Consider the following 20,950-nt stretch of genomic DNA (forward strand, 5'->3'; position numbering starts at 1 on the left):
GTTTGTTTATAGAAACAGAAAAGAAGAGGGTTAAGGCTAATGGAAAAGCACACAGCAAAAGGGAGAATATTGCTCCCTTCTCTTGTGCTCTCATCTGCTTATTTCTGCATGTTTTCTCCTAGACTGTATTGATATTGTAGTGTATTTGAAAGATAATATTTTTCTGTTCTGCATTTATACAGTATCTAGCAAATTATCTAATACTGATTCATAATTTTTAATAAAAATAACAACAAAGTATTACTTTGTTTCCCATCTTCAGCCATGATCCATCAGGGCTGTAAGCTCATTATTTGGGTTCTCAGTTTATCTTATGACTCGTACTATATAATATCATTTTAATAAAGATAAAAAATTAAAAGTTATCTTACTTCAATAGGTCCCAGAGTCATATCCATTTGTATGTTATTATCACGTATGATAGATAAAGCTTCCATTGCAAATCTGACGTCATCTAAGTCATGCAGAGGTCGAGACAATTTCTTTAAATATTCATTTATGAATGACATCATGTCTGTCATTTTCTTTTTATATTCCTCATTTAAATAATGACAGAGGAGCATCTTCCAGGCTTTGGCTTCAATTGCTAAAGCTATTTTCAGTGGTCCTGATTTAAAAAAAACAAACAAACAAACAAACAAACTATAAAAAAAATTATTCACTCCACATCTTAATTTTTTCTGTAAAAATCTCCCACATCATCACATAGGAAAAGCAGACAGGCAATCCAATTACTGCACTTTAAAAGTTTCAAAACAATTTCAACTATACTTAAATATATTTCTGTTGTTTTATTGTATATTATGATATCTGTAAAACATTGGTAAGCTTATCTAATAAAACATATAGAGAAGATGAATAAAGAAGAAATGCCTACTTATTAATGTAGATTTTCAGAGAATACTTTTGAATATATATTAACCAAATGCATAAAGGTCAGTGATATTTAAATGGTTTATACCTGTTGAGGAAATGGCATCTTGGGATTTCAATACTGGGATTTGGAATACTTCACAGCTAAAACTGTAAGGTGTCACATCATATCATATGCAGTTAGTATATAAACCCAAAGCAACACTGAAGAAACAAAAAAGCCAATCATTGGCACTCTAACTTATTATCGGAATAAATTAGGATTTTAATAGGCAGCATTTTGTACTGTGGTGAGAGAAACCAAGAGATACTAACAGCATATAACCTTTCTGCTCACAAAACAAATTTTTTACAGCAGATATAGTTTCTTCTTTAGTCATGTGGCTATTAGCATTAAAAATCTGATTCCTGAAGGCCAAGGGTAATTCAAGAACAGTACTGTACCCTGTCCAGAAGCTGTAATATGTAAATGATAATAAATCAATTCCCAACCCTAAACTGAGTCTGAGAAAAATACCTGTTTCCCCAGATCATAAAAAACATTTAATATCCTTATTCTTGAACCTGGAGGACTTGGCTTTCTCTGATGCAGTGGTCACAGATGAGGGAGTAGTGTGACCATCAACAAAATCCATATTCTTTTGGATACAATGCTTTTTATCACTCTTGGTCACAGAATAATAGACAGCAAGAGTTTTTCCAGAGTGAATTAATTGGCTCCAGAGAGGTTTCATTAAGAAGTTGCATCCAGGAACTGGATGCGGATATGCAATCAGCAGTCTGACAATTTTGCACATTCACTGAAAGAAAGCTAGGGATGACATGCCACCAAGATCCTGAAAGGAACTCTAGTCATCGAAAGTGTGCAGCTTCTGTCTTCTTTGACATAAGAGGAAGACAAATTGTACAGAGATTTATTTCTCAATCTAACCAATCTAATCTCTCAAAAGATGGGGGTTGCTCATTAGAAACATGGCTACACTGATATTTGGAAATGGATCCCTAGATAGCAACCATGATAACATCTGCCACAGAAAGAAAAGAAAAAAAAAAGAAAAAAGAAAAAAAAACAACCAAAAACCAAACAGTGACATTGGTCTAGAGAAGGTGTTAGCTACATAATAATCTGCAAGGTGAGAGGGATAACTGCCATTGAAATCCTTGCTTCCCTGTCATAGCACAAACATCTTAATTCTTCAACAAGCAGTTGTCCAGAGAGAACACTTTTCTCCACACCTGACTTCTTCAGAGTAACACGATCAATGAATACCAGGTTGTCAGGGCCACAGAAGGCCAGGTACTGAGGCACAGTGCTGTATAGAACTGAGGGAACACATTACAACACCAAGTCTTGGTGCCAGCTTCTCTACCTTTAAAGACACTAGAGGTAGACAGGAAAACACATAATATTCTGAGAGCTATGGATGCTAAACATGGGAATGGCTAAGCAGTCATATCTCCTACTGAAACAAACACTGACAGTGACAAAGAAGCTAATGCAGCTATGTGCTAGCCTTGCGCCAAAACCAAAGAAGGTGATTTATGCTTCCAATGCTCTTTATAATCACTGGCTGACCTGGTGCTAGAGATGAGTGCCAGGGATGATCAAATCAGTGTCAATAAACATTCATTAACTCTTCAGCAACCCTCCATGATGACTTCACAGCCATGACAGAATTTAATTTCACCACTCCAAAGAGGAGAAGGGAAGGGGAATGGAGGGTTTTTTCAAGCTAGATTTCTTAGAAAGGTCTGAATGAGCCCTGGCTGATAGTCAAGGAGGTCTCTTCAGTAATTTCTATTCATATTGTAAGCATTTATTGCAGAGAATAAACCAAAAAACATATTATAATCATTATCTTACTGTACATACAGAGATAAGAAAATGTCTTACCTGTATGCAATTCAATTGGACCAAGAAGAATAATGGGTTTTAAATCTTCCATCTCTTGCTCAAACATAGCATAGTGAAGTATTTCTTCTTTAATTTCAGTCAGAGATGGATGGCTAGCCAAAAATTGCTGTGTGTAGTTTAAAATGTCAATCAACAAATGTTCTTTTTCATATTTTGGATGAAACAAGTGGCAACAGTTATTCAGGAATTACTGAAAATGTATACCAATATTATACCTGTTTTTAGCTTTCTGTAGCCTTGCTAACACAGTAAAACACATGTGATGAGGTGTTCATATTTATCAATTTCTGTCAGTAACTCTCAAGCTCATTGGGAAATTCCAATCAAATTTAACAGAGAAACAGATATCCAAGACACGTTAAGTGCCTATTGTTTTTGTCAAAACAGGTGACAAAACAGAGATCAAAAAATACACACCTACGCTTATAGAAGGACTACACCATTAGCCCAATTATGTGTGAAACAATCACAATAAAACACATTTTCTTAGTTCCATAAGCAGAACTCAAGTGTAGAAAAGTTTTGTGATTCTGAAAAGCTGCATTTCAGAAATGTTACACAAGAGCTGTATTCAATATGCCTACATTGCATGGGCAAATAATAAATGCTGAAAGCTGTTTCCCACTTCTACTCTTTTGTCTGAGAGTACCTAGTGGAAGTGGAAGCGTTAGCATGGTGCTAAAGAATGAATGTAGAAACTAGGGCATGTATGTCTAAAACTTAACTGCATTATTATTGAGGCTTTCTCTGTAGCAGTATCCTTTTCTTCTGTAGTAACTAAATCAAACTAATAATATATATTTGATTAGACTTAAAATTTTAATTAGACCAACAGTAAATTCTCAGCTCTGCATATAAAGTGGGTTGTTTAGCCCACATAAACGGCACAACTTGCATTGTGACACGCAAAAGATACCAGTGTTCCTGTAGTAAACAAGGTAATGCGATATTCACAGATCTATGTATATATAGTGTAGTCTATTAAATAGAAAAGATAAAAATAGAAAACTCAACTAAGCCAAGGCTAAATTAAGTACATGTGGAAGCCAACTTTCTTCTACTGAACCTCTAAATTCAAACTCTAAATTAAAACTCTGTTGTAGAAGGACAGTGTGAAATATTCTGAAGCAAAAGTCCCACCGACCTCCAATTCCTGGACACCAACTTTTTCATGCTGTAGTAGATGCTAAATTTTTCTACCACGCTTGAGGATTCAACTTTGAGTTCAAACAACCAAGAATTGTATAAAGAATTTTTCTAGGAATAGAGAATGAAGAATTCACCTCCTAAAATAACTACAGGAAGGGTGGTGAATAAAAATATGTATTAAACTCAAAGTGAACACTTTCCATAGAGAAAAGTACACAATTATCAGCACTGATGCTGTGGGAATTTCTGTGGGTTGTGGTATACATCATGTCAGACTGGAGTAGTTTCTTGTGGCCTAAAATCCAGAGCTCCACAAACAAAAATTAAAGCAATTAACAAATTAGGACCAGATTATTAGTATCTGGAATGGCACAGAAGCAGGAAAAGTCAGACCCCAACACAAAAATTAGGTATCATGCTATTACTTCTTCTTAGGAAATATACTACTACTATTACTGAAAGACAAAATAAGAATTTCAGCTGTTAATGTGTTTTCTACATCTTCTTCCTTGATTTTTTTTCTCAATGTTTTCTGTTTTTTTAAAAAAAAAAAAGATTAATGAAGAACAGTCCTGTAGGTGATCATCATTAAACTCACCTGAATTTTGGCATCTCTGTCTTCAGTCCACAGCACCTTATATTTCTGAAAGTCCTGCAGAACTTCACTAGCTACTTCTCTTATATAATTCACAGAAGAAGAGAGGAACACAACTAATTTAGAAATATCTTCATGTTCTGCAACACCTGAGTAAAAATTTCTTAGCTTTCTGACAAGCACAACATCTTCAACTACTTCTGTAAAATAAAATTATGTGTAAATCAATGAACCATTAAAAGTCTGGTTAGAATTCTCTTCTAAACCTATGCAAGCCAAGTTAAGCAATGATGCTCTTCAGTAAGACTGAATATCCTTCTTCAAATGTGTGACTGCTTAATATGAAAGTACCAAGTGCTAGTTCAGGTCAGGCTCTATACAGCCACAGCAAGTTCAACCTACAGTGAATGTTTCCAAAATAGTCTTCTTAATTCAACCTACAGTGAATGTTTCCAAAATAGTCTTCCTAATTCACAAATTTCATTTTCTCCACTGTAATTTAATTGTAACTAGAACACGACAAGGCCTTACAAACATTCTGTGTTCTTTTAATTTTTTTTAAGTTTATATAATTAAAGTTTTTTAATTGTATAAACCCCTTAAAACAGTGTAAGTTTCTTGAACTCTAACATGCTTCAAATAGATAACTTCTGTTATTCTATTTAGTGGTTTTGAAAAAGATACTAAGCTTTGCTAAGTCACATATTAATGAGTGCAGAAATAAAGGTTGTCATGTTTTGGAGCTGTACTTGTCTTACAAACTGCTAATATCAAAGTCTTGTCTGAAAGAGGTTAGCACTGAAGAAGAAAAAAAAAAAAGAAAAAAAAAAAGTACAATCTAGAGATTTTCCTAAACCTCTTGCCTCCAAATAAGCTTTCAAAGGCAGTTTAGACACTGGTAGCTGCTGCTCCAGTTACACTGTTGATGTTGAAACAGGAGACCTGTCTCCTTTAAGAACTACAAGTAAGCTCAAATAGAAGGGAATAAAATGCAATTTATCATGTCCTTCCTTCATCTTTGATGAATTGCTGAGACAATCAGGGTCAGTATAGACACTGATATCCCTGAGATCCAATGAGCCCCTTCTGTCATAACAATGACTGAGCATTTTGAAGCAGGTTTAAAAGAATGGAGAAGAAAAAAATCCACTCTTCCCACCACACATATTGGTTTATGTGAGGGATTTAATGCAACTCCAATTGTCTTTTAGTCTGAAGACCTTTTCAGGGATCTGGACACTGGAAACAAAGTCTCAGATTGATCCATCCTTGCCAGTGTACTCCATAGATCTCACTGGCCAAACATTAACATTTGCCCCCAGCTGTTCCTGATGAGTAGTTTAAAGGTGATGAAAACAGTTACTTGCTGATGTATTTTGACACAGCAGAGGAAAAGGCTATGACTGTCTGATGAGGATAGTTTCCTGCCACCCTGCTCGAAGCCCACTAAAGAGGTTAAAATCATACAAAGCACATCAGCAGAAGAATAAAGTCCCAGCTCTGGCCTATCAAAAAGAAAAACTTTCCAAGATGTTAAAGGCTTTCCAAAGGAATCACAACAAAGATACAACTGTATTGCAGATCACTGCCTCAGCCAAGCAGCTAGGAGAACCTGATGGTAAAAATATATTTGGGCTTTTGTGGATGCTTGCAAAGCATATGGAGAGATGCTTAAAAATAACATTAAGGAAAAAAAGTATCTGACTAAAAGGGATGCAGGTCTATCTACAGTCTGAGTATTCACATGAACAAACAAAGTGTTTTATAACCCATTCTAGGAATATAGCCAGCAATTAAAATATTTACTGAAATCTAGTTATTAAACTAGGTCTTGTTCTATCTCAATATTCAAACGAAAGCTAGTCTACAATCATTGTTTATGGTTTCAACTATATCATTGTGGCTACATTTGTATATATCTAAGTAGGTAAAAAGATAAATTAACAAGCTAGCTTTGCCTAAAATTAAATAGGAGATTCAGAATCTAGCAATTCCTCTAGGATTTTTTTGCTTATTGCTTCTCAGAGTTCTAATGCTTTATGTAAGCCTGAAAAGCTATTTCTGAAAAAATATAGCTAATTAAATCAAAATAAACCCAACAAATTAATTCAAGATAATCCCCAATTGGCCTCTGAAGAAAAGTGAGCTTATTCACAAATATTTATATATGCCATTTTTATTAAAGTAAAAAGTAGAAACAAGTAGGAAAAAAACCCCACCACTTACTTTCCCCTTTTTTGGCTATTTTTCCTTGTGATCCAAAGCCTGCTGAAGATACTTGCTGTGTGCCTGATTCTGCTTTTAAACTAGATTTTTGAAGATGTCTCTGTCCCCACTGAGCAACTCCACGACTCACTTCCAGTATTAACTGAATCATGCGATTGATGGCTTGCTGTATATCGTCTAAACTGGGAACCATAACCTATTCAAAACAGTTGAAATACTGTTGAAATAAATGCAACTGATAGTCATTTCTGAAGACCTCAAATTTACCCCACTAATAGTGAATTGTGGAACTTGCCCCAGAAGAGAAGCTGGCAAATGTAACAGTTTCTCTGGCTCAGAATTGCCTCTAAAGAAATGAAACATACTTTACTGACCTACTATCTATTTGTACAGTCATACTGTGGGTAAAATGATAAGCAAGTATATAAGTAGATAGATTTATTGGGTTTTTTACAATTAGTTTTACAATTCATACAACATTTTAAACAGCATTTTTATATGATTTTTTTTATAGTGTGTGAGAATACATTACAAGCCTTGTTTCCTGCATTCTAGAACCATAAAGCATTAAAAATTGCAGGCCAAGATACTCCTCTCTGTTGCTCTTAACCACTGGGTCCTAAATTCTGTGAGAGAGAATTGTAAGAGGGATGGTCATAAAAATGCGTATGGACACCTCATTTTAAAGAGGATTTACACCTATATAACCTCTCCTTCTAATTGCTTATCTATACATATATTCACACCGTGGGTAACTTCAGGCAAACATAATCACATAGATCAAACTGTCAAAGGTCCTAGTTGAATAAATACCAAATGTTTCTTTTCTCCCACAGGGAGCATTACCTCAGAAACTTTTGCAAGAGCACAGTGTGTAGTAAATTAAAGGAACTCCATGCACTAGCCCTGAAAATCTCAACTTGTATATTTGGCAAGGATTTTGTATCATAATTTTGAGAGCAATCTAATACCCAAGTCAGAAGAGGAACAGAACTCATATTCAACTACCAGAGTACATGATAAAAAGAACTGGGAGGAAAACAAGGATCCTTGATCTCAATCAAGAACAACTAGCAAACAGAATAGGTCAAAACAAAGGCTCTGGTCTGCCATCATCCACACTGTATAAATGCTAGTATGCTCCCTTAGCAGAGTTTGGGATGATACAAAAAATCACTCTCCCAGAAAAAAATTCGTCCACAGTTTGGTGCATAAAACATGACAGAGGCTGTTTCTAATTGAATGCAAACTCCTGGATTTAGGAAGAAAAGTATTTACTATGTAGATACACACCATTTCACATCAGCTCACTTTGAGGTCAAAAACCAGCCTCTAGCCTGTTTTATTTAGTAGTACACAAATAGCTATAAAGTCCCAAATAATTCTATGTAGAATAAGGTGGAGTAAAGGCACGCATCAGTTTCTCCAAAATACTGAGCAGGAAGAAGAACCTACCCGAGTGATCCAGGAAAGAATAGAAAAACAGCATTTCTTGTTAAACTTCAGGAGAAATATCACTCCTGTGATACACTCAATCCTCAAATATAGTCCTTAGAACATCATCTTACAGCTTTCCTGTGCAAGCCATCATTTTGAAATGATTAAATCATCCACAGGAGTGTTCAGAACTGAGATATAAACTGCTTAAAAGTGACTCTGATGTTTTTGTCATGGTTTACCCCCAGCCAGCAACTAAGCACCATGCAGCTGCTCACTCACTTCCCCCCCACCCACTGGGATGGGGGAGACAATCAGGAAAAGAAGTAAAACTCATGGGTTGAGATAAGAACAGTTTAACAGAACAGAAAAGAAGAAACTAATAATGCTAATGATAACACTAATAAAATGACAACAGTAGTAATAAAAGGATTGAAATGTACAAATGATGCGCAGGGCAATTGCTCACCCCCCGCCGACCGACACCCAGCCAGTCCCCGAGTGGCGAATCCCTGCCCCCCCACTTCCCAGTTCCTACACTAGATGGGACGTCACATGGTATGGAATACACTGTTGGCCAGTTTGGGTCAGGTGCCCTGGCTGTGTCCCCTCCCAACTTCCTATGTCCCTCCAGCCTTCTTGTTGGCTGGGCATAAGAAGCTGAAAAATCCTTGACTTCAGACTAAACACTACTGAGCAACAGCTGAAAACATCAGTGTTATCAACATTCTTCTCATACCTAACTCAAAAACATAGCACTGTACCAGCTACTAGGAAGACAATTAACTCTATCCCAGCTGAAACCGGGACAGTTTTATAAATCAGTTTCACAGATTGAGCCATTGCATGCATAAAAGCAAGGATCTTGCAAAATCCTATTAGCATTAGCAAAGTGGTATTTTACCCAGCATTACTTGAGCTTGGGGCTTTATGCTTATACAAATATCAACAAGGTAAAAGTTCTACACTTTGACAGACCTTATATATTGTGTGTACACACACAGTGTGAATGTAGAACAGAATGCCAGTATGAACACTGGTTCAATGTCAAAGGAATATCACCTTAGAATAGAACCTTTTTTTCCCTGTAATTTCATAAATATAAAACTTTTAATCTTTATAATAAAATTGGATAATATTAAGTTACTTTCTCATATATAAAATAAAATACCATATATATTGCTGACACAGAGTTATCTTACTCTAAAAAAGGAAAACAAATGCATTCATTAGTTCTTTGCAATCAAGCTGCCTTTTTGTTCTCTGCACACAGAAATCCACAGCTCTTTTTTTGGTTTTGAATCTTCTTGTTTTTGTTCAGTGTTCCTCCTTCTAGTCATCTTACTTGCTATTGAGATGACTAAAGCCAAACTGAGCAAAGATAATGTTCATTATTTTTATTCAACAAAGGATTTAAATCACACAAGGAACAACACAGTTAAAATAAAAAACATGAAAAAACTTGTTCCAGCAATACAACTGCTACATGTGGAGAAGAACTATAATCATGCTGTAGACAACACTGATGAAAAGACTGCAAAATAACTGCTGAAGGTATTTTACCTTACCTATACAGCACATAACTTACCACATTGGGAACAGCAAGGTGTACTTCCGCTTTTAGAAAAGCAGCAACCTCTTCCGATTTGCCTGGATGAACAGAAAATTTTGTTCTCCCACATGTAGTTTTGCTGAAAATAATTTTGAAACATGTCATAAATAATTCACCATGAAACCCCCCCAAATTATCTTAGATACGTAATTTTGAGCTACCTTTTCTGGGAAAACCCTCATGGAGAATTTTCACATTAAGTTATGAACTACTTGACAAAACTTACAGAAGGTTCTTGTTTAAAGGATAAAGATAATAGCCAGAGCTCCATCATTCAGACAAAGTTTACCTTGGATCCAGCCATTGCCTTCAGAATTTACTATCCAGAATATTTTCTGATTCTGGATTTTAATATCTCAATTTAAGAATGATGGAACTCTGCCAGTGCTTTGAGTAGTACATAAGAGGGTTTTACTGACCATTTCATACAACAGCCTATCAAGAGTAAAAGTTGCCTCATTACATTTTAGATAAATATCCAACAGAACAGAAAAAAAATTTCAAGATGACAAGCTAGTGCAAAATGATAAATACATGACATGAACCCTCTCAAAAGTCAAACTAAAAACAAAGTTAAAATTATAATTTTTAAATGCTACGACATGACGTGGTGACCAAATAAGGGAGGATTCAGCAATACAATACCGTAGACAAATATAAAGAGGACACTCAAATAAACTCCTATTGACTTCAGTAAGATCAGGATTTCAATACGTTTTCTATGAAAGATGTCCTCAGAAAAAGAGAAAATTAACTCAAGCTTCAACACATATTAATGGCAAAACACCATCAACTTCACCTGCTTAAAATAAATTCTCTTAATAGAATTCTAAGTAGGCTCTTCAATAGACAATATATTATACTGACTCAGTTCTGTCTCTGAAGTGTATGCCTGTTCAAGCAGAGAAGAAGGAATCTATAGAAATTATACTGAATATAGGAGAATGATAAAATCATATGGATCTTGCCATTATCATATAGAATTCATAAAGAGTGCATGGATGATCTTTAACCCATGGGAAACAACTCTGAGTGCACAGCCATGCTTGCAGAAGTAATCTGAAATGAGATGAACATAGGGGCACAGTGCCTTCTATGACCTAGAATGGCCATTTAAGTTCTAGTTATTTGTGTTGCACAAGAAAATATACTAACAGCATCTTGAAAGCAATCCAAAGGGAATGATACGGGAATAAAAACAAAAGGGTGCAGGTAGAGGGGAAACAACACTAGAAACAAACTTCATTTTCTGCACAAACAAAAGTGCATAGACTGTAACTAACAACAAAGAATTAAAGCATGAAAGAAAAGTGTGCGCCTAAAGCATCACTGCAACAAAAACTGAATGCTCTCCAGGTTTTGCTTGAGCCAAAAGGGCCAAGAGGTCTGGAACTGTTTGACTGATGTTACATGTGCATGTATCATTACACGTGTGAATGTATATTTGTATTATTATATTAACACAGAAATAACTTTGTTCTCATAATACTATTGAAGGAATCTTTCTTTTGCAACTTACTTTGAAACGAATATTCTTTTTTTAAGACTATCCAAAGACAGTCGGGTGGCTTTCTGGAGGCTGTCTAGCAGCTGGTGATTGAAATAGGCAACCACCTCTTTACACTTCTGTAATAAATAAAACATAGATTATTAAGTATTGTATTTAGACAGGAACCTGAAGATTATCTCAAAAGGTTTTAAGTCAAACATATTAGTTCTTGTCTAAAGGAATTTATGCTGTAAACTACATGAGAAACACAACAGGAAAAGTTGGGGGACAAATAGCTTGTAAGTAAGTAAACAAGTAAAAGCTGCACAAAGAGAATATAGCATCTAAGGAAGCTCAATTTGTCTTATTCAGAGACAGAATACTGAGATCTGGCTGAAGACTCATACTCCTTCAGAAAAGCTCTCTCTATTAAAAAAAACCACCATGAATTATCCAAGAATATTGGTGCATATGTACCCTTTTCAAGTAAGAGACAAATACAGTAAAATCTGACTGTAATGGATTAAGAACATAAAAATATAGCAATGTGTAATGATCACTAGCACAGAACAACAGAATGCAACCTTGTAACATTATTGCATTTGTGCTTGCAAGTTTGCGAGTCTTTGTTCTCTACTTCTATTTCCCTTCTCTGCTGAATATGAAAAGATTGTATTTTTCAGGGAAAAAGTACAAAGGTGATATTTCTTGGTTAAGTTAGAAGAAGAGGATAGAAAGGATGAATGTTTGTGCCCACTCAAGAAGGAAAGCCTGAGTTACAGCTTAGGCACAATATTCACTCCAAACTCTTACACTTACCACTCACATAGCAAGAATTTGTTTAATAAAGGTGATAACTGGAATAATACAGAATATACTTTTGAAAGCTAAAATCCATCTTAAACTCAGTTTGTAAGGAAGCTATTTCATCATTTTTACATGACATTTGATATTCGCTATGTGAAGTCTTTCTGTAATACAGATATCCAGCTACCAAAACTCAAGGCAGTTTACTAATCTGATTGGTCTGAAAAAAATTCCTTTCTTATCACAAAATACCTTTTTAAACTCATCTTCTTTATCATTGTCCTTGCTATTATCACCACGAAGTGCTGCAGAAGTATTCTCCTCTTCATTATTTCCAAACATTATATGTTTTTCTTTACCTGTAAATTTAAAAATACTATGTATTTTTTGTTAACTGAACATTTGGTTCTGCTTTGAAGCATGATGTGCCCCCTCTTTACAGGCAAAACAATATTGCTTTTTATTTTAGTAGTACCTGGATCAGCTAGCTGGTTTTATTTCACACCAGTTCTTTCACAACAGCAATCTGGTTAAGAGCCCAGCCTATAAGCCTCAGCCTAATAAACACCACGCACTACAAATATGTTATTAAAGATACGTAGGTAGACATGGATATATCAGCTGGAAACGTCCAAAAAAAAAAAATCAACATAAACAATTTAACAAAATACAGAGAAGTAACTTTTCCTCAGGTTTTCCTGCTTGCATTGTACTGAAGTATATACTAGAGTATTGACCCTGACTATGTCTCTATACCTGGAAGAAACTGAACCCAGAAGGAAAAAGTCCTGTGTAAGAAAAGGAGCTCCATTACTGATTAAGCCTCAAAATGCATTTTTCTTTAAAACAGAATATTTTTCTCCAGCTATAACCTATTTCTCCTATAATGGTACAGGACCTCTTAAAATCTTTGTAACACACCCTAGAGAAGCGGGAACCAGCCATATTGATCAGCTGTGAGCTGCATACGCTAGCAGTTGATAGTCAATTGACTGTACTAATTTAAACTGACCAGCCAGTAATGCACTGGTATTTGAGATACAATTCTACTGTGGCAGAAAAGTCACAAAGAAAGGGACAGTACCAAATACCTGACACAGCTGAGTAGAGAGAATCACTTGGGGTGGGAGAGGAAGATACAATGAGCAACAAAGAGAAATGGAACCATAATATTCTTCTCTAGAGCAAATACCTTGGTAATCTAAACAGAAGGACAGAGTTTAATTCTAGAACTCCACCAATACTAAACTACCTCTGTATTTCATAGGCTAGTGGTTTAGTTTAACAATGGTAAATGAAGGTAGAACTGTGACACAGATGAAGCTGTAGTGGGAGGGAGATGTCTGAAGAAAATTAGCTAAACCAATTCACTTTTGATATGTACTACCTAGATCTACAGAACTAGGGACAGAAATTTTTATTTAAATAATCAACATTACCTACCTGGTAATACATGTTTTTCTGAGGGTTTCTTAGAATATTTAATTTCATAATTTTTTTCAAATACAGATATTAGTTCTTGAACAGCATCTTCAATGTGCCTGCTTTTGTGGTTCAATAACTCAGCACATTCTTTAGTATAAGCCTGTGAAATAAAAATATCAGTCAATTACCTTAGTATCACTGATTATCTTACTACTGTTCCTCTTCAGGGAGAGTGAAAACATTTCCCCAAATAGTGCATTCTTCAGACTGACACTATTTCAAATACACAGCAACATTTTTAAAAGAAAACTGAGAAACCAAACCCCAAATCTTTATTCAAAATTATAAAAAATCTTCTATTATTACAATATTTTTAATGCTTTTTAGAAAAAAAAAAATCCATTTTTAAAATTCAACGGTATTTTTAAGGGCCAGACGAAAATTCTGAGTATTGAAGGGAGGCCACAGTCTGAATCTGAAATCACCTAAATACTCTGTCAACTGTCCTTAACAATTTTATTTGCTTGCACTAATTTAGCAAATAAATATATTTTTAGCCTCATTGGGAATCAAGAAAACTTGCAAATTCTCAAATATACTTGTTGGAAAGTAATTCTTGCCTCCTCCTTTAAAAAAACAGTTTGGAAAAAAATAAAGGGAAAAAAAAAAAAAGGCTCCTTATGTCCAAGTATCTTCATATGAAAAAAAAATCTCATCTAATTGTGAAGCAGTTAGATAAATAAAAATTATCTATGAAATGCTACAGTTTAAGTATCTCAAATACCTAAGAACCAATTTATCTTGATATAAAATATTTTAATTAAAAAAAAAAGTTCTGTATTTCTACAGTGAGAAGAATTCTTTTCTAGTTTTATATTCATTTACTAAGGCATTGTTTCTAACATGCTCAAGAATTCAAGTTCGAAGATGTAAAGTGGCACACACCTCATTGCAGGTTAACATGTTTTCTACTTTGATAGGACCATCTACTGGTAAGACAATTAAAAGAGTATTTGATATTTCTTTTAATATTAAATCAATCCATGCTTCACTTAAATCATTAACCTAAAAAGAGAAAATTGCATTAATACCGCACATTTATCTTTAAAGCGTAATGTATCTATTTTAGAGTGTTATAACAGGTATACAATGTTTTGCAGAAAAATAAAATTGTATCTCTCTACCCACTGAAAATGCAAGAGCCTCACATAGTAGAAAATCCTCTAAGAAACTGAATCATAACAGAAAAAAACTGTGGGGTAAAAGCACCAACACAAAAGACCTCAAGATGAGAGAAGCAGAGAAAAAAGGAAGCACAGCAATGCCTCATGAGTTATGATAACTTAGGGGATATTTACAATGGCTAAATATAGTCTGCTTTTACTGTAAATTATCCTCGTTCTGTATTATCTACAGGGAAATTAGGGAGACAAGTACCCTACAAAAAATTTAGCCTTTGTTAACATGTTCCAGTGCAGATGGTCTGGAATATGACCAATGAAAGAACAGATGTAAGTCTGGAAATTATACGGTTACTATTGCCACAGAAAACAAGAACTTGACTGCTAAGAGTGTATGTATTTAAATCCTGCACAGTGTGATAACACAATTCTAAAACAATCAGTAGTGTGCACAATTTCATTTCAGGCAGTCCTTTAAAAATAAAATCTTGTAATTCTTAAGTATCTGCTGGTTCCATGTTGGGAAACCAAAACATATGAGTCCTTGTGAAAGAGAAATCTTTAGAGGAATTTGGCATTTCCACCTACTTCTTCACAGATTTCTGGTTATCAGTACCATATTTTTAAATTCACTGTATAAATGAAATTAATTCACAGACAGCATAAGCCAAGACTACTTCTGCACCATAACAGCAATGATCTAATTTTTGAATGAGCTGCTCTTGACAACTCTTTGAGGTGATCAGTCTTGGAGATTAGATGAATGAGTGACAATGGAAAGCATTATCTCCTATGCCCTGGGAACCTCATCAGAAAGTGGTCCCGAGACTAAGAGTAGATTCTTTAAACTTGTTTTTCTTCTGTCCTGAAAGTTTAGGAATTGATGGAATAAAAGAGAACTCTTGCTCCATGATGTTATCCATGCTAGACTCCTGAAGAATCCTTGCTGTTTTAACAGCAGTTTTAGGCAGACAGGCAGTAGTAGTAAGTCAGATCCCAGATCATCTAGTTATGCAGGATACACTGCTGCCAGATTAAATAAATCAGAGTAACAAAAAAGCTATGTTAACATAAGATGATTGGGTTCTTGTTCATAATCTTACTGGCCGCAAGTCTAGTTGCAAGGCAAGAGGGACCTGCTGTAACTTGTTTGATGGGTTAGTCTTCAGTCCTCCTTTTACTCAACATAGCTTTTCATTGGGCTTTTTATTCTAAATTATAGCGTTATTAGCATTCAGTCAACTACAGTGAAGTGGCTTTGTCATGGCAGAATCCAAATAAAACTGACTTCTGTTCAATTTTTAATTTTTTACCTGAAATATTTTGCATCTGTGGTATCCCATCTTGTTTGTCACAATATCACTCATGCTTCTGTTTAACATCACTTTTTCCCTATTTGTTTACAATATCCCATTCACAGTAATCAAGGGTCTAACCAAGTTTACATCTTTTTGTATTGATATGGGAGGGGTAAGAAAGTCAGAAATGTACACAATCTACATATTTAAGGAAAATAGAGTGTATCTACACAAGACAGTGTTATTTCAGGTGTGCTCAGGCTCAGAGAACTGTTAATTTCTTACATAGCCAATCTTTTTTTTCAGCTTTGGGTTTCAGTGGCAAACAGAGCACTTGATCATAATTATGGGTTTGTGCCATACAGAAAAAGAAGTGGATATAACCACGAGTGACCAACAATCTCCTACCAAAGGAGACAAAATTTATGAGATTGGTAGGAGAGATCATAGCCATATAGTTCAACTGTCAAGCCAGAAGGATGATCTGACTATCAAGGTAAAGTCTTGACAAGAAAAAGAACCAATACGGGTCCTTGAGCATGTTAATGGAATCAAAAGAATTCAGAAATTATGTGGCAAACACTAAGAGAGGAAGAAAGCACAGACTCAGTCAGCATGCAGAGAACTGTGAGGGAAAAGCATGCTCCCCTTCATTATTTTATGGGCTGCATGAAGAGGAGACAGCTTCACAGCATGCCTGCTATGAACACAGTTAATGCTAAAAAGTTCTCCACTGGACAGTATTTACATGGAGGTATCTTGTGTGCAACTGCACTCATGAACGAGCACTCAAAGAGAAGCAAAGGTTGACTGAAAAATCAGAGTGGTAGTCACATAATCTGTGGACAACAAGTGGAAATATATTCTACTGCAAGAATGGAAGCAAAGGTCAAACATTTGAGGGCAATGTGAGAGAATCACTGAGTGTATCATTCTTCAAAAAAAAAGAACATATTTTAAAAAGCAAACAAGATTTCTATGTATTTCAAGTGGTACAAAAATAAGTACAGATTAATTTCCAATACGAAGAGCAGTGTATTGGAAATAATTTATCTAAACTGTCATTTCATTTATATAGTGATCAATTGTATACCTTTTTCAAAAACTGTTTAAATATAATCAGAACTTGATCAGCTTCTTGAAAGAAACTTTCCAGTGTCACAGATGACCAAGTCAACATGGTAAGTCCTTGCCTCAACACAGCTTCCATCTAAGCATGAAAATATAATTTCATAAATTAAAAAAAAAAAAAAAAATTTTAAGCAAATATCATTATTATTAGAATCACTAATGTCACTGATGAAAGAAAGAGTTGTGTCTAAGTTTTGCAAGGAAGGTTACAAGTTTTCAAGGAAAATATCAAAGAGATTTAAGCAATATTAGGGAAGGGGAGGGTAGTGCATACTACAGCCTCTGTCCACAACTGTCAAGTATACATTCTCAGCAACGATCTTGTCCTTCCTGTTCTCCTGGATGGTGTCTTTCAGTGGTTCCCACTACTTCCTAAAATTAAAATCAAGTCCACTATTGATCTTACAATTTGCCCTTTAACATAACTTGACCACTCTCAACAGCATAATTGTCTTTCAACCTCATGTATCTATCTAATGACATTTTTTCATTTGTCCCTTTTTGAGTGACACTGATCCTCTCCAAATTTTGTTATAGCCTCAATGCTATTTTTGAAAATCCTCTCTTGCCTACTATTTCCCTTACTGAATTCTTGGTTCTGCATGGCCTGTTTCTTCTGGATTTGTCACCAAGATGTTCAGCATGTAGCTCATTTCCCTGTCACTGTATGATCTACAGCAAGATCCTTCCTTCACTGCAGAACCTGTACTTTCAAAGGAGATGGGACTCTGAGGAAAAGAAAATCTTACACTACCGCCAGGCTATGAAAATCAAATTTTCCAGACTCTCTCACAGAGCTCCCCTGAAATTTTTGCCTAGTACTCAAAAATTTCTCACTGATTTCCCATTATACAGCCACCACAATTTTAAATTTTGCCATCCCCGTCATCCTTGAAGTGACAGAAATTTAATTTTGCTTAATTGCTGAGAAACTTTGAACTGATTCCACTCATATTTAATTTTAAATAGCCACCTATCATATCTGCTCTTTCATCTTGACATTTACCAAGTCACTGCCTGGACTTCATCCACTCTCTTCATCCTAATGCTTCTTTTTGCTATGTCTACATCACAGCTAAAACAATAAGTTCATCTCAGACAGACACACAGCTATTCGAAAATGCAGCCATTACTATCACCTTAATATATATGTTTTGGGGGAATATATTTAACTCCCAATGCTGGGATGGTACTGTTACTGGTAACCAACATAGCCAATCTAGAAACAGTTTCAGGCTCTACATGAGTTGCCGTCAAATTATGACACCATTGTAGCCATAGATTAGATTTGCTCATTCCATTTTTGGATTTGTGCTTTCCTCTCTTCTTCCTATACACTGAAGACTTCTCTCCCTTCTTCAAAAAACATTTTCCTCTTCTAGTGTTTGTACAACACTCATCCTTCTCTTTTGCCCATTGTTTCTTCAAAAATAGAGGCTTATGATTCCCTCTATGATATTATCGTATTTACAGTAGTACTACTAAAGTGAAGACAACCATCACTTTACCTCTTTGTCTTTTAGTATTTAACTCTTAAGAGCAAGGACAACTTTTTTGTTTCTCACACTTCAGTACATGCCAACTATGTAGTTACACAAACTTATGCAAACTCTGCAACCTTCTGACGTTATTATTTACAACCCAAAAGGAAAGGGTTACTTAGAACAACCACATACATACACTTGCAAGTGTCTGGCAAAATAAAATGGCTTGTAGGATAGACATTCTGCATCTCCAGTAAAACTTTACCTTTAGTGTAGTATATAACCTTTCTACACCACTGAAGAGACTGACCCAATTCACAAAGCTAATAATTCTCTCCACGCAAAGACAAGATCATGACATTTAGTATTTCAGCTAAATGAAAAGCACAACTTCCCATGAAAACCTCTAAAACTGAAATAAGTGATAATTTACTTCCATGTCAAAGCCAGAGATTTGTGTAGATAAATAGACACACAAAGTCCATATTCTTTGTTCTACTGGGTTTACATCTCATTTGCACTAAGATTATTCTACTGTAATACGCATTATTTCAGCACTGTATGAGGGATGCAAAGAGAAAATTTTTGGTCTTAAAGGCTTTAGTATAATTCATGAAGTTTACAACATGCAGAACCATCTAAATATTTTAAAATTATAAACTATTATTAAAGTAGTCTAACTTTGTCTGAAGTATACTGCAGTACATTTAGCAATACTAACCTTTTTCATTTTTGGTGCCATTAGATTTACAAAATTCAATGGTGTTTCTTGACACAAATCTTCATAGCATTGGAGAAGACCCTGTTAATTATTAGAAAGGGTAGTATCAAGAAGAATAATTTAAGTGCTTTCTTTACTGAAGCAAACAACCTGCTATACAATCAAATCATCAGAAAAAACATGGAAAGCAGTACAAGACTACATTTCAAAACAAATGTGGAATTTTACAGACATGACATACCTATGCACATTATTTCTGGAATGTAATAAATCCATATCATGCTACACAAGGAAGAATGAAAGCAGCATTCTTTATGCAGAAAGCCAGACAAAGTATGAACTTTCTCTAGTCCTAAAGACAGCTTGAGCTTCAGTGACCATAATTTGCAATACCCTCTTGAAACTGAGCATCATATGTTTTTGATAATTAAAGTCACATATAAACTCAGTTTTAAAATATCCTCGTCTTGTGCCTTACACACACACAAAAATCTTGTATGGTACACCTCATCCCCAAGGTATAAGCTTCTTTAAATACTACAAAAATAGCAAATACTACAGCAGGCATCAGAAATCTGACTTCTCTGGCAGGCAACCTGCAAAATTCTTGATGTTTTTGTGGCTCAACGTATCTTCCAATCCAGAAGAATTCCAATCTTTGCTTCTCAAAATCTCTGTAAAACTGTGTTTTATTAATTTTCAGAGAGTGAACACTTTTTGGACAGCTTTAATTATTTCATCACCAGAATATATTTAACATGCCACAGGGTATAAGAAATATATATGCTTATATTAAAGTATATACTAGCCCACATAGCAGTTAGTAGAGGTTTTTCAAATTATACCCTCTATGTTCACCTGTGCATTCCACAAATTTACCTTAAACTACCTCATAGCCAGCTTTGATCTTTATTTAACCATAGAAAAATTTCTATGGTTAATCAGATTTTCTTTTTTATTTTTTTAAACAGCAATCATGATAATTTTTAAGTTTACCTCTAAACGCAACTTGTTTGACTTCAGGTTATTTTCTATTTTTACTATCTTTTTTGCTTGCTCTGGTACTTCCAGACCCAACTTCATCATGCATTTGGTCTCTCGGACAATCTCTGGAATTTGGGGATCGAAATTAACCACGAACTTCCCAGTTTTAGGATGACATGCAAATATTGTGGCTTGTAAGGCTGTAAAGACATTTTTGTATCAGTTTCTAAGACAAACAATTGTTTCTGTTATATAAATTATTATGGAACATAGATTTCTAATATTACTATATAGTGACTAAATATGTATGGTTACTTGTGAAATAGCTTCACGTTGTTTTCAGTTAAAGAAGATACGCAACTGACTTTCACCATATTAGCTCTTTGCCATATATAACCTTTCTCTTCATACGCTAAACAAGCATCAGACCCAGTCTTATTTGTGGCATGTTTTTTCTTAGCTTGAGTTAGAAAATTATGAAATTAATTTTCTAAGGACCTGGAAACAAAACACCTTTATGCTCAGCATCTTACCGGAATTTGTTAACCCAGAGGATGAATGCTTATACAGGGAAATTACAAAAATCCAAAACAAAATAAAAGCCCAAACAGCAACGCAAAAAC

General features: G+C 34.9%; 1 protein-coding gene across 1 annotated transcript in view; it reads right to left on the minus strand.

Annotated features, from left to right (window-relative positions):
- The window catches only part of DNAH8 (dynein, axonemal, heavy chain 8), a 154,877-nt gene that overhangs the window by 111,689 nt on the left and 22,238 nt on the right, over positions 1-20,950 (minus strand). The window contains exons 16-27 of the mRNA XM_010581130.1: positions 20,340-20,527; positions 19,344-19,424; positions 17,101-17,217; positions 14,474-14,593; positions 13,547-13,688; positions 12,356-12,456; positions 11,327-11,433; positions 9,784-9,868; positions 6,759-6,954; positions 4,536-4,732; positions 2,768-2,894; positions 372-607 (exon numbers count right to left, since the gene is read on the minus strand). Coding sequence (XP_010579432.1) covers positions 372-607; positions 2,768-2,894; positions 4,536-4,732; positions 6,759-6,954; positions 9,784-9,868; positions 11,327-11,433; positions 12,356-12,456; positions 13,547-13,688; positions 14,474-14,593; positions 17,101-17,217; positions 19,344-19,424; positions 20,340-20,527 — 1,697 coding nt within the window. The remainder of the gene's footprint in view (positions 1-371; positions 608-2,767; positions 2,895-4,535; positions 4,733-6,758; positions 6,955-9,783; positions 9,869-11,326; positions 11,434-12,355; positions 12,457-13,546; positions 13,689-14,473; positions 14,594-17,100; positions 17,218-19,343; positions 19,425-20,339; positions 20,528-20,950) is intronic.

Source organism: Haliaeetus leucocephalus, unplaced genomic scaffold (assembly GCF_000737465.1).
Source record: "Haliaeetus leucocephalus isolate CR32 unplaced genomic scaffold, Haliaeetus_leucocephalus-4.0 Scaffold752, whole genome shotgun sequence".
NCBI classification, from domain to species: domain Eukaryota; kingdom Metazoa; phylum Chordata; class Aves; order Accipitriformes; family Accipitridae; genus Haliaeetus; species Haliaeetus leucocephalus.